At 39.3% G+C, this 14,735-nt stretch overlaps 1 protein-coding gene across 4 annotated transcripts in view; it reads right to left on the bottom strand.

Moving 5' to 3' along the window:
* Positions 1-1,311: 1,311 nt before the first annotated feature.
* Positions 1,312-14,735, bottom strand: part of CDON (cell adhesion associated, oncogene regulated) — an 83,471-nt gene continuing 70,047 nt past the window's right edge. For all 4 annotated transcript variants that reach the window (XM_072156573.1, XM_072156570.1, XM_072156571.1 and 1 more), the window contains 13 exons: positions 13,594-13,953; positions 10,766-11,010; positions 10,505-10,679; positions 10,275-10,409; positions 8,091-8,291; positions 7,816-7,997; positions 7,635-7,740; positions 7,374-7,496; positions 6,962-7,186; positions 5,614-5,885; positions 5,440-5,510; positions 4,381-4,610; positions 1,312-4,062 (listed from right to left, as the gene is read on the bottom strand). In XM_072156573.1, coding sequence (XP_072012674.1) covers positions 3,917-4,062; positions 4,381-4,610; positions 5,440-5,510; positions 5,614-5,885; positions 6,962-7,186; positions 7,374-7,496; positions 7,635-7,740; positions 7,816-7,997; positions 8,091-8,291; positions 10,275-10,409; positions 10,505-10,679; positions 10,766-11,010; positions 13,594-13,953 — 2,471 coding nt within the window. In that variant the 3' untranslated portion in view covers positions 1,312-3,916. The remainder of the gene's footprint in view (positions 4,063-4,380; positions 4,611-5,439; positions 5,511-5,613; positions 5,886-6,961; positions 7,187-7,373; positions 7,497-7,634; positions 7,741-7,815; positions 7,998-8,090; positions 8,292-10,274; positions 10,410-10,504; positions 10,680-10,765; positions 11,011-13,593; positions 13,954-14,735) is intronic.

Here is a 14,735-nt window from a genome sequence, read left to right on the forward strand (position 1 = left end):
CCCACAATGTCTATAACTTTGTGTGTTCTTCTGAGCTTGGAAATAACGTGAATATCACTTATTCAAATTGTTAAATCTGCCTTACAAACTTAAAACTAAAAAAAAATTAAATTGTTTTTGTTGCCCATAGCAACTAGAGTTACAGCTGCAATACTGCATCCTGTTCTTGCTATAGGCAACAGTGAAAGTGTAAATACAGTGAGCTTTGTAAATACATTTTTGTAGTAAAGATTCACTAATTGTAAAAATCTAAACCAATCATGTATACCATCAACATTACAGATCTGTTGAGATTCAGTCTCTGGTATGTTGGATTTTTGTTTTTGCTCAAAGTTTTCTGTTTTTTTAGCACATCAAGTTCATAATGTTGTACAATAAAAGTTTTACAAGTTACAAATGGTCTTAAGGACTGGTTTACTTATCTTAGATTTAGAAAGTGCAGAATATATATTATATTATATAATGCAGATATATTATATAATCATCAATATCCCTATGATGCTGCTAGTTCATGGCCTTGTGCCTTATTCTAAATCTTGAGATGGTTGTTAGTTGCTTTCATGTGTTCCATAACCAGTACAATGATAGGAAGAAATCCAGTTCCTCTATCTCACACACCCTTATAAACAGCATGATGGTGAGGTACAACACTAACTGGAAGCTGCAGTGTTGTGTCTGTGGCTTAGTTCACACTTTTGTTGGGTTGATTGTCATCTTTTTCTGCAGTTACTTAACGGATGTGTTAAAGAACAGAAGATGAGTATTAGACCATCTGTTTTTAGTTCGCGTTTTGCTCTCAATGTAGAGTGGAACAGAAAGCCCCCTACACAAGTGTGAACTGTTCCTTACTTGGTCTGCAGCAGTCTCCTCCTCCCTTTCCTATTCCTCCACATAAACCTCTATGGAAAGCCTGTAACCTGATCTCTCATGGAGCTAAAAGTCAATTTTGTCTCTAATGATTTAGAACTGAATTTGGAAGGAATGGTTTACCTGCCTACTAAAGTTACTATAATATCCTACCACAGTAGTTATAACAAGGACATGACAGGATTTCGGTCCCTGGGTGTAAACAAGTTGAATGGTTTTGTTCACAGACTACAAGCATATTTCGTGAGATAATGAATCAAAATATCATAGAATGAACCAGAACTTAGATATATTTATACAATGTTATTCAGACAAGCTCGAGCATGGCGTGAAAGTGAAACTGTGGTTTTGTGTTGTATAAATCTCTACCTATACGAAAGTAAAGAGAACTTATCACATCATCATCTGATGCGGCTACAGAAATAAAAATACCAGAAGTATTGGTTGTATATTAGGCATCTGTCTTTTTAATAACATTATATTACAATATAACAAAAAGGTAAAACCCTGGCAAAAACAACGAAATACTACAGCAGTAACAACTATGTACAAATGACAAGAGAATATTACAGCTTTGTTTTTTCTTAGGAAAATAAAGTTATTTTTTCTATGATAAGAAATAACACTTTAAACTTTGCAGAAAAACAATATGAAAAAAGGCAGCAAGTTCTGATAGGAGGTGATAACATCTGAGCGATCTCCACAGATAGCAATGTAAGTCACACTTGTATGTACATGATACTGCGGACTGGGGAGGATTCAATAGACTGATCACAAATGACATAAATGAACTTGTACGTTCCCAGAAAGTGATGTGCTATGGGTACACAGACGATCCTGGGGGGATGGGGTGCTGCCTCACTGGACCGGAGGCAAGTATCAGTTCTTTATTACGGTATATATAGACCACCTAGCCAAATAGTAAAAAATATGTTTAATCCTGGACAACCCTTATAAGTTTTAATTGAATGACAGCAAGCAGATATCTTACAAACATATGTGTATAAAAGATAATAATTATTTGTTGCAAATACCCCAATTTTATACTTTAAAAGTGGGCAGAGTGGACACCACTACAAGGCTAGATTTGGTCAGTGGTACCATATAAACATACTTTAGACAGCTCTCTGGTCTCCATTGAAATCTATAGACACCATGTAGTGATATGTGGTTAGATACACTATGACCCACAGCTGTACTTCATGAGCTTATTGGCATTGTTTGGTGCAGCATCTATGTCATGAGTAAGCCTCCAAGAAAACATTATATATCCTATGGTACTCTGTAGTAGTCCATTGATTGACTACTGCCTAAATCTGCAGCTGCCGACCTCCTATTAATATGTAAAAACCATTAGCAAGCCTGCTGGGCTAATAGACACTCCTGACATAAATAATAATACAATAACCGTGGGACACTTAAAACAGTGTCATTATAATAAATTACACAACTGCAGCCAGACATTAGCTGCACAAAGAGAACGTCTCACAAATGAACAGTGGGGTTGGGGATTTATATGGTTATTTAAACACTGCTATGTAGTCAGCGGGGGAAGGGGTCTTCTTCTGGAGAACACTCTTTACAGTCTACATTGAAATGCACTAGTGGAAAAACGTGCAAATATAAAATATATATACATGAAACAGATAAGAAACATCGTCTCAGGGTGTTGGTGGCTAATGCAGTGGACTTCTATCCACTGGACCACACACAGATTATTGGAAGCCAGATCTATCCTCCATCCAGCCCAAGAAGGTAAACAGAGCAGATATGTTAGTGGGAAAAATTGCTTAGTGCATATTGCATCCTACTAGGCAAGGCCCCCTGGGGCTGTAATGAAGTTACAGCAAAGGACTAAGAATACATATCATGTGTATATGTGAGGTCCCATCTGGTTGAGCAACATTCCCATAAAAGATCAATATCCTCAAGGTCAGTTACTTCCAATAGAGCATGATTTATTACAGTAATCCTACTGACAGTACCCCCAAGTGCTCTTAAAAGCCAACATTTACACGTCAGTTTAACTGACCATAATTTTCTGCTCTATAACATCAGGGCCCCCAAACAGCTCCTCATTTCTCAGCTAATGAAACTCCTGTCACATCGGATTGAGAAACAAGTAGAGAGGAGGCAGCCATTTTGAAAAGTGCATCACCAATGAGCTTCTTGCTTACATACAAAATACTGCCATCACTGAGCCTTGGTTGTACTTCTGTACCTGGCAGTGTGACTAAAAGGCGCAACACTATTTTGGATTGTTGTCAAGTGGCCAATATAATGCAGGCCATAACTATTTGTAAACAGAAGTGAAGACAATATAAATTACACTCTTCCCAAACCTTCACTTTTGCACTATAAACATTGGCCACCATTATTGTTCCACTTTGTAGGTAGTTTCTCCTTGTCAAAATAGAGAAATTGAGCAGAAAGCACAAAAAAGTGCTGATTTTTCCGGAGCATGCACATATCGTAAACCACTCTCTATAACCGACTGTACAGGACTAGGTTGTTACTGATTATTGGAACAGTCAATTAGTGCATAAGTAATATTAAATAGATATCTTTATATAATTTAATCATATATATAACACAGACAGAGGAAAAAACATAAGTGCTTCTCTCTGCCATTGATCCTTACACCGTATTCAGTTGCTCAGAAACAATCATGTCGACAATGTGCTACCTGCAAAATGTTCCAACGCATTCATCCTATGACTAATAATGAGGGCAATTATTAAATTAGTTATGTGACAGATTAGAACGCAGTACTTTGGTTGGACATATAATGCCCACACATAGGTGAAAAGGAACTTATAGGGGCCCACATATGCATGAGGAAATGTTGGGGAATTATGTTGCAGTGAACAGACTTGTTGTCTGCACTGAATGGAGATAATGGATCTCTTTCCACTCTGTGACTGATGCTAAGCAGACTGTACAGTGTCGGCACAAGTGATGTACTCATCCTGATTACACGTTACACTGTACTAGGAAAGTCATTGTCTTTTCTGCAGCGGTGTGAAGTGTACAGTCCTTATGGTGCGGTTCATGCTTCATGTATTGGCAGCTGATGGTTAAGGTCACTGGTTGAGTTGTGCAACGTCCGAGTATTGTTCTCATCACAGTTATTTAAGACAATAGTAGCTGGCGTTATGATTCCACCATCTTCTTTTGTACCGGGACAAATCTCACCTGAAAAATGATAAAATCACCTTTATTTCATACATAATCCTTTATACAAACACATTTTTATATTACATTTCTCACCAACTATGTAAACCATTTTCCCTTCTAACATCAACCATCTTTGTCCTTTGTTCAACCACATGGCTTCTTCCCTCATTACATACCAGTGCAACATTTTGCATCCCTTCTTAGTAACATCATGACCTCTACCCAGCCACAGAACTCTCTCTCTGCTCTACTCTTATTTATGTCTCTGTAAAATTCTCAGTAATTTTAGTGGCTACGGTAGCCCAAAAACTGACAGATTCCCATTAATACACTTACCTTCATGAGACAAGGCTTTTGTGTCATGCGCCCCCTCACAGTGGGAGGAATGCTGTGCTGACTGAAGATCCTTTTCTATATGGTCCACCTCTGATTCTGGGGCACACCCAGGTCCCTCGGATGATAAGTCTGACACAGGACTGGCTGATTTGGCATCCTCAGTTTCCTCTTGATATTGAGACCTGACGGTACCATTGCTACTGTAAGAGTCATTGATTTTATTGAAACACCTGAGAAAAGAGAATAAATAATATTCTTGTAGTCATCTGGGTGCAATAATGATGGGTTGATGAGCAGTGCTAGCTGAGTGCATTTAAGGCAGTAACATGAGTTGTGACAATGTGATGTGGGCTCTCCTAAATAATTGCTAAACATAACCCATAATCCATAATCCAAACGCCAATCGGTCAAGAGAACAAAACTGATGTAAATATGCCTGGCTCTGCTTTTGTGCAGAAAATTTTTTTCCAACTAATCAAAAAATGAAAGCTCAAGTTTACAACAAATTTTGCATAGTAAAATAGTACAATGTGGGGAGATTTATTGTTTTCTTCTCTGCAGACTCTCTCCCTTAACAATCTAAGTAAGTCATTGTGAACCTATAGCCCTTATAGTGATTTCTGTGAGCACCTAGACTGTCAACCCAACACAGAGTTTACCAAACAGAATGAGGCACTAAAGGCCTCCTCCTGCAGTCCTAGGTAGCCAAGGATGAGCTGTTTCAGCACTATTTGAAAGCGAGGAGGAGCAAGGAGATGTGGTCATGGCTTCCTGTTCAAGGTGAAGTAATAATGATAATCTGCATGTTCCCTCCTTCTTTATACTACTGTATTGTCAATGCGATTTAAAGCTGTGGCAAAGCAGGGAGCAATAATTTGCTGATTAAATTGTGTTAGTGCTTTGTGACAAATAAGTTGGTTTTTGGATATAGTTTTCGAACTCGGCCTCTTATATGTTAATCTATGGAAAATCTTTTTGTAAGGAATATTGGCTACTGGTTACTCATTCACCACTTTAAAGACAAAAAGTAAGAAATATGCAGTTGTCTCAGTTACCAACCTGTTATTGTTGCAGCAGTTCCGACACTCTGATGGGTCCGTCTGTGGTACAGGTGAATATATCACACCACCCTGCAATACCAAATAGCACTCATGTCATGTTCTGTACATACATATAATAACAATAATGTTTATCCAAAATATAATAAAGTGGCCAATATAAAACTGGACGTACATTTGAAATACCGTGGGGCAAGTGTTCATAGTTGGGACAAGTTCCCTTCAGAGAATTTGGACAGGTTGGATATAACTCTCCATTCAACATGCCATTCACTCCATTATGGATGCTATGATGCATGTGGGGGCAGCCATTAGTTATGGCCCCATTTCCCATATATCCTCCATGAATGTTCCCATTGATGAGGCCCGTTCCTGGTAACGTGGTGTATTCAATCATCTGGCCATTGAGATCTGACCCTTGGTAGAGGTAGCCAGGAGGCTCAAATTCTATGAAAAGATAAATTCCAATGACATTATTTATCCTGTTCTGATCACAAGTTGCAGCCTATATTATAATACAGAGCTGTACTGACTGGCAGAGTCACTGTGTATATATATTACATTACTTATCCTGTACTAATCACAAGTTACAGCCTATAACTCATAGCTGGTCTCACTATAATACGGGTGGAGTCACTGGGGCACATTTACTAAGCTCTGTGCACCAGTTTTATGTCAGACTTTGCACGTTCTTTTAGGTGCAAACTGCTTGCACATGTATTTAAGAAGTGTCTGCACCACCGCGTCACATGCGACCCTTTTCTGGAGCGGCTGCACTATTCTTTGTGCGACACAAATTTCTCGACTGAAGGGGGTGTTCTGGTGCTCAGTTGGACCGTACACCAGATTTAACATGCAAAGTCTGACAAAATTGTGTCACACGCCCCATGTTAAAGGTGCACCAGAAAAAAATCTGCACACTACACAGGCAAACTGCACATAGTACAAACTGCATTGTTCTTAGTAAATGTGCCTCATTGTGTATATACATTATTTATCCTGTACTGATCCTTAGTTAAATCATTTATTACACAGCAGAGCTGCACTCCTACTTCTGCCAGAGGTATCACTAGTACAAAATAGAAAAAAGAAAAAAAACAAATAGTCAGCTCACCATATTTCGATAATCTTGTAGCTACATGTCAATTTACTTGGTGCACGTGGACCACCTACTTTTTGGCCAATTTGGATGTACACCAATTTTAATGATTAAATAAAGTTTTTTCCACTGTTTTACTAATTTTGGAGTGCTGGAAAGGTCTCATTGTCTGTTCCACATTTGCTGTGATTGCTTATCTTGTATTGATCCTTATTATGTATTATACTGCAGAACTGTGCTCACTACTGTATACATTAAATATTTGATATCCATTACAGGAAAAACTAGCTGCATTCTAATCTCATTGGGGTAGCATAGTTGGACAACTACAATGCACATGAATATATAAAACATTTAATATTTTACAGTTTCTATAGGCCGTTCCTAAGCTCAGAGAATTAAACCTGCCAGAGTAGGAACTTACTGTGCAGGAGACTTTGCTGACGATGTTTTAGAAGACATATCGCAATGAACGTCATCAGAATCAGGACCATTCCACCCAACACACAGCCGACGATTACATAGAGCATGTCTCCACTCCGTGCCAATGTGCTGGATGAGCTGGAGCTGCCCAATCCAACTCTCTCTATGATGGCTGGTGTACTGAGCTCTAACACTGGGTATTCTGAGGCTCCGGGGCTTCTACGGGCTATAATATAAAAATAATACGTGAGGGTTAAAAAAAAAAATCAACATCTCTGGTCACTGTAATTCTGTATTAACTAGTGTCAGCCTTCTGCTCCTTCTTATGTTTTAGGTGTTGTTGTTCTCCTGGCTGCTAAGCTATCTGTTCATCAAGTATTAACATTTCATGGCACATCACATTATCCCCTTACCTTTAGTCTCGCACATCATGACATTGCTAAAATCGCTTGCACCCCGCTCATTGAAGCATTGCATTTTGATATCATATGATGTCTCTGGCTGCAGGTGACTTATCAGGTGTCGCTGTATTGTTCCTGTAATTGCAAATAAAATAATCACATTTTTAGGTTTTTCCACATCTTTATAGATCCCCAAGACATATAAAGTTTTCAGATCTATTTACTACTTGATTTCACTCTCTAAAACCAAAAAGCAGTGACTCTGCTACCCACCTAACACCACATCCCTCTTGTAGTCACTGTCGTTGTCACTGTCTGTGGGGCGGTAGTAAATGTAGAAGCCTTGGATAGGGGTGTTGTTGTTGTTCTCCGGAACGTACTGAAATAACAGGAAAATTGTAAGACATCTTAAATACGTCATGGGATATTTAAAAAGAAATGGAGCGGCACTCACAGTCCACTTCAGCATGATCTGTGTATCTGTCACTGCCTCAGTGTGATCGATACGAGGGCCAATGATCAGTGGATTTGGGAGGCGACTGCTGTATCCTGGTACTTGATAAGGTCGGGACACTCCACTGCGCCGGCTCTCCCCATATGTATTAATGGCAATGACCCGAAATTTATACATTGCTCCTGCAAAGAAGAGTTTATATAGAGATGACATTACTTCTCCTGTAAGGATCCTGTCTAAGTCCACCTCTCTGCTACCGACTGCTCATATTATACCTGGCTCCAGGTTAGACACCTCCACGGACAGCTTAGAAGGGGGGATGTTGTCTGCAGCAGTCATCCAAGGCTTCTCTATTTTCTTATATTCAACCTTAAATGAGGTTATTGGGGAGCCTCCATTTGCTCTTGGGATCCAGGTCACATATACAGAAGTCTCAGATGCAGTTGAGATAGTGGGACGGTCAGGGGCTTCAGGAACTAAATGGAGATGGAGGGGAACAAAATGCAATTTTTAACAATCAAAATAAAAGTTTATACTAAAACATGCTATTGTCTCCATATACTGCCAAGTCTAGCACAGCTTTCACCATTCTGTCCATTTCTGTTGCATTCCTAACCGTATTGTCTCTGCTGCGTTTCAAGCCGTACTTCAGGCATAATGCCACTGCTTTGCACATATTCTACTATACCAACGTATTCTTGCAACCTTCCTTACCTATTATGATACTAATCTGACTGCTTTTAATTAATATGATTAAATTTCATTTTTAAAAATGTAAATAACAAAAACTAGCTAATGCCGCTCAGGCCACAGAGATGGAGAATATAGTAGAGTATAGTGTTAGTGAAGAGGAAAGGGGATGGATAAAGTGTTCATCTTATTCCTTGCAGAAGATACTTACACAACACAATCCCCTTGGACAAAGAGAGCAGAAGTAAGCAAGAAACAAAGAAAAGGATTAGTAAGGAGAGGAAAAAGATAAATACACAACAAATAAAAACCTTCATCTAGGTCCTCTGCGTTACTGTAACAGGATAGATTTGTTTGTCCCAAACTTATGAATAATATATAATACAGGCGGTCCCCTACTTAAGAACACCTGACTTACAGACGACCCCTAGTTACAAACGGCCTCTGGATTTTGGTAATTTACTGTACTATAGTCCTAGGCTACAATAAACCGCTATAACAGTTATCACAGGTGCCTGTAATGAAGATTTATTGTTAATCCTGGTTCTTATGACAATCCAACATTTTTAAAATCCAATTGTCACAGAGACCAAAAAATTTTGACTGGGGTTACAATAATAAAGTATAGGGTTCCGACTTACATACAAACTCAACTTAAGAACAAACCTACAGACCCTATCTTGTATGTAACCCGGGGACTGCCTGTAAACCATTTATTTTCTCTCTGTTATCAGCCTAGACAGCCTACAGTAAATTATCACTTAGCAATTATTGACTTATCATTTCTTACTTTTACGGTAGTTTTCCACAACAAATTTTACATGTTATAGGACAGTGATGGCGAACCTTTTAGAGCCTGAGTGCCCAAACTTCAACCAAAAGCCACTTATTTATCGCAAAGTGCCAGGGCAGCAATTCAAGCAGTAATTTATTTCTCCTTGTTCTTTGACAACTGTTAGTCGTTCAGCCTCCTAAAGACACCAACACAGTTGAAAGGAGGAGGGCAAATTGGCCTATCATTGTAGGAAGATTCTGTAGGAAGATTCTTTGAGTCTTGTCTGGTGAACTTCATGCTTGGGTGATGGCCTGGGTGCCCACAGAGAGGGCTCCGAGTGCCGCCTCTGGCACCAGTGCCATAGGTTCACCACCACTGTTATAGGAAGTTGACTCGCTCCCAAATCATCCCACATGAACTTTATAATTAGATTTTGAACTTTAACTTTAGATTTTGAGAAAACAAGCTTTAAGATTCAACAGAGTTGACCCCTTTACATTATGATTGGCAACTCTGTAGAGAAACGGCATAGAAAATGGATGTAGAAGCAGGTGTATTAACTGTCCCATACAATGATGTCTTTACTTGTGTGGTGGATATTTGGATATTGGGTGAAAGTTATTACATCATCATCATCAGGTGATGCATATAAATGGGTGGTGTCCAGTAGTTAGCACAAGCTGCATGGAAGCAGGCCACACAGTTTAGGAGCGTCCTTAAACAGGACATTCATCTGTATTAAACAGATTCCCCATTGATCGTTCACAATGAGCCGCCATTGATAACCCTGTCCATTTATATTGTTGCCGGCAGCACATTTCCATTACTATCAGCTGCCATTGATCATCATCTCTCCTGCAAAAAGATGTGATCAGTTAAATAATATTTGTAAACTGGTTTTTGACCCCTGGGCCATGGTAATTGGGCAAAATATCAGAGCAATGTTAATGATCCACATGGTTCTGCTTTGGATCCAGTGAGAAGATTGACTCACCACTGCTATGTCGAAAAGAGTCTTTCTGCTCCTGCCCAATGTTGGAGTTGAAAATTTCATGCCGAACAACAGCTTGCTTGCGTCCACCAACTGGAGGGGAAGGAGCCTGGGTGTTCTTGGAAGACAAGCTCTTTTCTGTGCAAAACATGTCACATTAACAATGTAAGGAATTGACCTGAATGGAGCTTGCACTCATATTCAGGTTTTAACAGTTCAGCCAACAGTCTTACCTTTGCTGGTTCGAAATGTAAGCATAGCAGGTTGTCCCTCACCGGCTCCATTCCTGGCCACCATCAGCACCTCATATAGGCTGGAAGGTTCCAGTTCTGATAGCGAGAATTCATTCTCGCTGGCTGGCACACGTATGGAATGCCAAGATCCCACCACATTTCCCTCATCATCAAGCTGTGGGGGAGGGAGAATTTTTAAGACTTATAGAATCATGTATCTAATAGTGCAGCAAGTATGGTACATTTTATAAAGGAGCTCACCTTTCGATAGCGCACAAAATAAGCATTAATGGGTAGTCCCCCATCACGTCCTGATCGCCACACCAACAAATAAGTGTCTGGCTTGGTGGCTTGTGGTTGGCTGAGGATGATGGGAGCTTCAGGTAACATCGCACCATTTACAGGCCTGTCTGTTGGGACAGTACTAGCAGAGGTGGCATCTTCTTTACTCTCAGTGACAATGGAAGGGGCGCCATCCAAGCGTATTGTGCTCATCTCATAGGGAACTAAAGGATTAAAAGCAGAAAGTACATTACATTCAATGCTAAATACATCATCATTTACAGGCCTTTATTTACCTATTCTTATATGGCAAATCTGCAGTTACTTAGCAAATGGGAGTGTGGCGTGCATCACTACATAAATTATGCATATTCAGGAGTGAGACTAGTATCAGAAGTTATATTGCTGTCACCCAGGTGTCCTTGGGGGACATGTATCATAGTTTTGTCTTTCTGTGGTGAATTTTTTAGACATTTGGCAGGTCTTTTTTGCGCCTTATGTATGATCATGTCTTTTTACTTGTGATACATCTTCAGTTTTTCCTATCCTGGCAGGCGCAAATTTTCCAAATGTCTCAAATCTACATGCACACAAGCCATGTAAGGGGGTTATATGCAAGAGTGGACAGTACTGATAATTTTGGATTTTAAGGCAGTGTCCTGTATTTTTAAGCACTGTAGTCACATCCAAGGGAGATGACAACATATGAGGCTATGGTCACACGCGTTTTGAAACCTATTACTACAGCTGAGGAGAGGGGATTTACCCAATTACATTACTGTTAACATTTGCATTTACAAAAGGCATAGTAAACGAGATGTGTAGACATGCGTTAAAATCACATTAATGCATGTATTTGTTAATTCAATGTTAACATGTGTAAACGTAAGTGTTAACAGCTGTTTAGTTAGGCAAAGCTCACCTGTTGCAATGCATTTTTAAATGCATGCGTTAAATGCGACATGGGACTGCACCCTCAGAAGTAACCAATAAATTACAAATATGTATGGTAAATGCAAAAAATTCTGAATTTTCAAAAAACAGGTTACTGTGCAAAATGTTAAACATTTAAAGCATGTGAAATAATTCCAATTTACATGTCAAAATGGGGTCTATTAAAAAGTCGGACGGAACATCTGGAAAACAAAAAAACATAAGACACACTGCACAAGGTGCAGACCAAGGCGTAATTGAAAAGTGACAGAGTAAAAAGTCACAAAAAATGACAAAAGTCGCAGAAATGAGACAATTTGACTAGCAGAAATAATGATACATGCCACCCTTGAGTCTTGAACAAGTGAAGTATAGCTAAATAATTAGGGAGAATAGAATAGAAAGAAATCAGACAAATTTCCTCTTCTCAGCAGTTGTGAAAACGCATGCATGAACGCACCATTACAAAATGGAGTAATGACATGCATGTGACCCAGCTTTCCAAGCTACAGAAACTAGCTGTATACAATTTGTCACAAGGCGAGGATGACTCACAGGTTTGTATTAAATGTTTTATGATTAAAAGGGGTGGGGGATATGTCTGTATAACTCTGTCAGAATACATGTCTGCTATTCATACACTTGTACACAGCACCGTTTATTTTTCTTAGAAACTTGCACACAAATAAGGCGAGTGGCATGAATCACATCTTGCAGACGGAAACTAGTGGTAAAAGGTTCCCAGCATTGGCGGCCTGCGAGGCCATGAAAATACCATTAGAAAACAGAGGAACCAGTATGAGATGCCATATAAAAGGCTCCTAAAAATGTTCACCTTTTCCAAACTGGAGTTCAACAACTGAGAGCCTGCAGAACGTGGCAAGAACCGCATATGAAGGTCTAACTTGTATAGAGCACAAATCCCTATATTTTACAGCAGATATTATTATACAGGGCATACTCTTTTAGAAGACGGCAACCAGAAAGTCTATAGTCACACAGCTGCTCTGGTTCTTGAGTGCATTTTTCACAATCGAGAATGATCTTTTGTGTGATTATTCCTTTTAACTGACCCATACACTAAATGTGTCTGATTTATTGAAAAGTAGGCCGTGCATTATTTGTTCACAGATCATGACTTTGATACTTAGTCCTGTGAATAAGCCCTAGTGGGTGTAACAGACTGTAACTTACAACCATTTTACAACAACTGTGTTCTGACCAAAGAGCTCAGTCATGTACTGCACATGTTTCTGGACTGACATGGCGGTGTACAGCAGACTCACTCAAGTATCTCACTCAAGTATACCAAGGTAATAACTGGATAAGGCTAAGTTCACACCTGCGTTCAGCAGGTTCCTTCCCCTTTCCTTCAGTAGCATCTTTCTTTCCGCTATACATAATGGAAGTGTAAAGGAAGGTACAGAAGGCACCTGTTCACCTTTTACTACGCTCTCCTAAAACAGAGAACGCAACAGAAATCTCCATCTGTGAACTATGCCTTAGGGGACAGCATTCATCCAATAGGGATGAAGCAGACCTGAAATTTGTTCTGTTTCTGAAGTACAAAAATCCGTTTTCCACATTTAAAGCAGAGAACGCAAATGGGCTGGTTTCCATTAACCAAACCGTAGTGCATTGTGGGAGCGCTAATGGCAATTCTAGATGGACCTAATCAGAAGTATCTGAAAGAAAAACAGTTATAGTTGTTCATAGCAACCAATCAGTGCTCAGCGTTCATTTTTAAACTGCTATGGTAAAATAAAAGCTCATCTGTGATTGGTTGTCATGAGCAACTAGAGCAGTTCTGGTCTCAAGATGCTTCTGATAAATCTCCTGGGTGTATATATATATTTATAGTTATTGCTACTTACCAACCGTCAAAGTGGCTTCTGCTCGTGTCCAGCCAAACTGATTGGATGCCTCACAGATATATTTCCCAGCATGCTGTATTGTGACAGCAGGGATATACAAGGAGCTGGATCCGGCCTGTGACATGATCACATGTGCAGGGTCCCGGCTGTGGTCCTGGGTGGCGGTTCTAGACTGTGATGCCTTACGAGGTTTTGGACGCAGGATTTGGGAAGGGTGACTGCTGATTGCTCCATTGCTATCGAACCAGCGGATGAAGGGTGTCGGGTGACCTGTGGCATTGCAGGTCAGGGTTATCCAGTCCCCATTCACAACGCTTACACTTGTAGGGGGTGACACAATCGAGGGTCTGGAGCCTGATTCTACAAGAAGATACAATTTAGTCAACCATCAGCATTTGAAACATTGCAACACAGTAAATTACAGCTTCCACTAGATACCCTCCTTTCTGGGACTCTAAATGGGAAAAAATTGCTTCCTTTTCAAGAGTTACCCCCTGTTCTGTTGACCAATATCCAAAAAACAGATTGTTGATTAAAGTTACAGATTTACACATAGAGGAGGTCATTGCGTTATTTTGGAGTTCACCACATCTCCAGACAGATTGTCGCCATTATGTTCTGCTTGGATTGTTAACAAATTAAGTAATTATTAAAATAGAATAATCTCCGTAATTGGTGTGCTAAATATATGTTATTCAAGACTAAAAGGGAAATCCAGCATCTTCCTGTTTGATACAATCTTATGATCAGAGTGGATGTCATACAATTAGTTACTTTGTATGAAAATGTATTTCAGTTTCCAACCTGACAGCAGGTGGCGCTAGGGCTTTGCTGTACATAACATGAAGAAGCATTGGAACGGAACATTTAGAAGGAAGAGTCAGAAGAAAGAGGAGGAAGAGGAGAAACAACACATCTTGTAGCAACCAAAAATTATCTCAATCAATTATAGAAGTAGCAGGGAGTTGATCCTTCCCCACTAAAATAAGGTATAATATATATATATATATATATATATATATATATATATATATATATATATATATATATATATATATTAAAAAATAAAAATAAATAATATAAAAAATATATTTTTATATATTAAAATAGAAAAATTATCTTTGGGACTTTTTGTCCTGGTC

This window comes from Engystomops pustulosus, chromosome 6 (assembly GCF_040894005.1).
Source record: "Engystomops pustulosus chromosome 6, aEngPut4.maternal, whole genome shotgun sequence".
NCBI classification, from domain to species: Eukaryota; Metazoa; Chordata; class Amphibia; order Anura; family Leptodactylidae; genus Engystomops; species Engystomops pustulosus.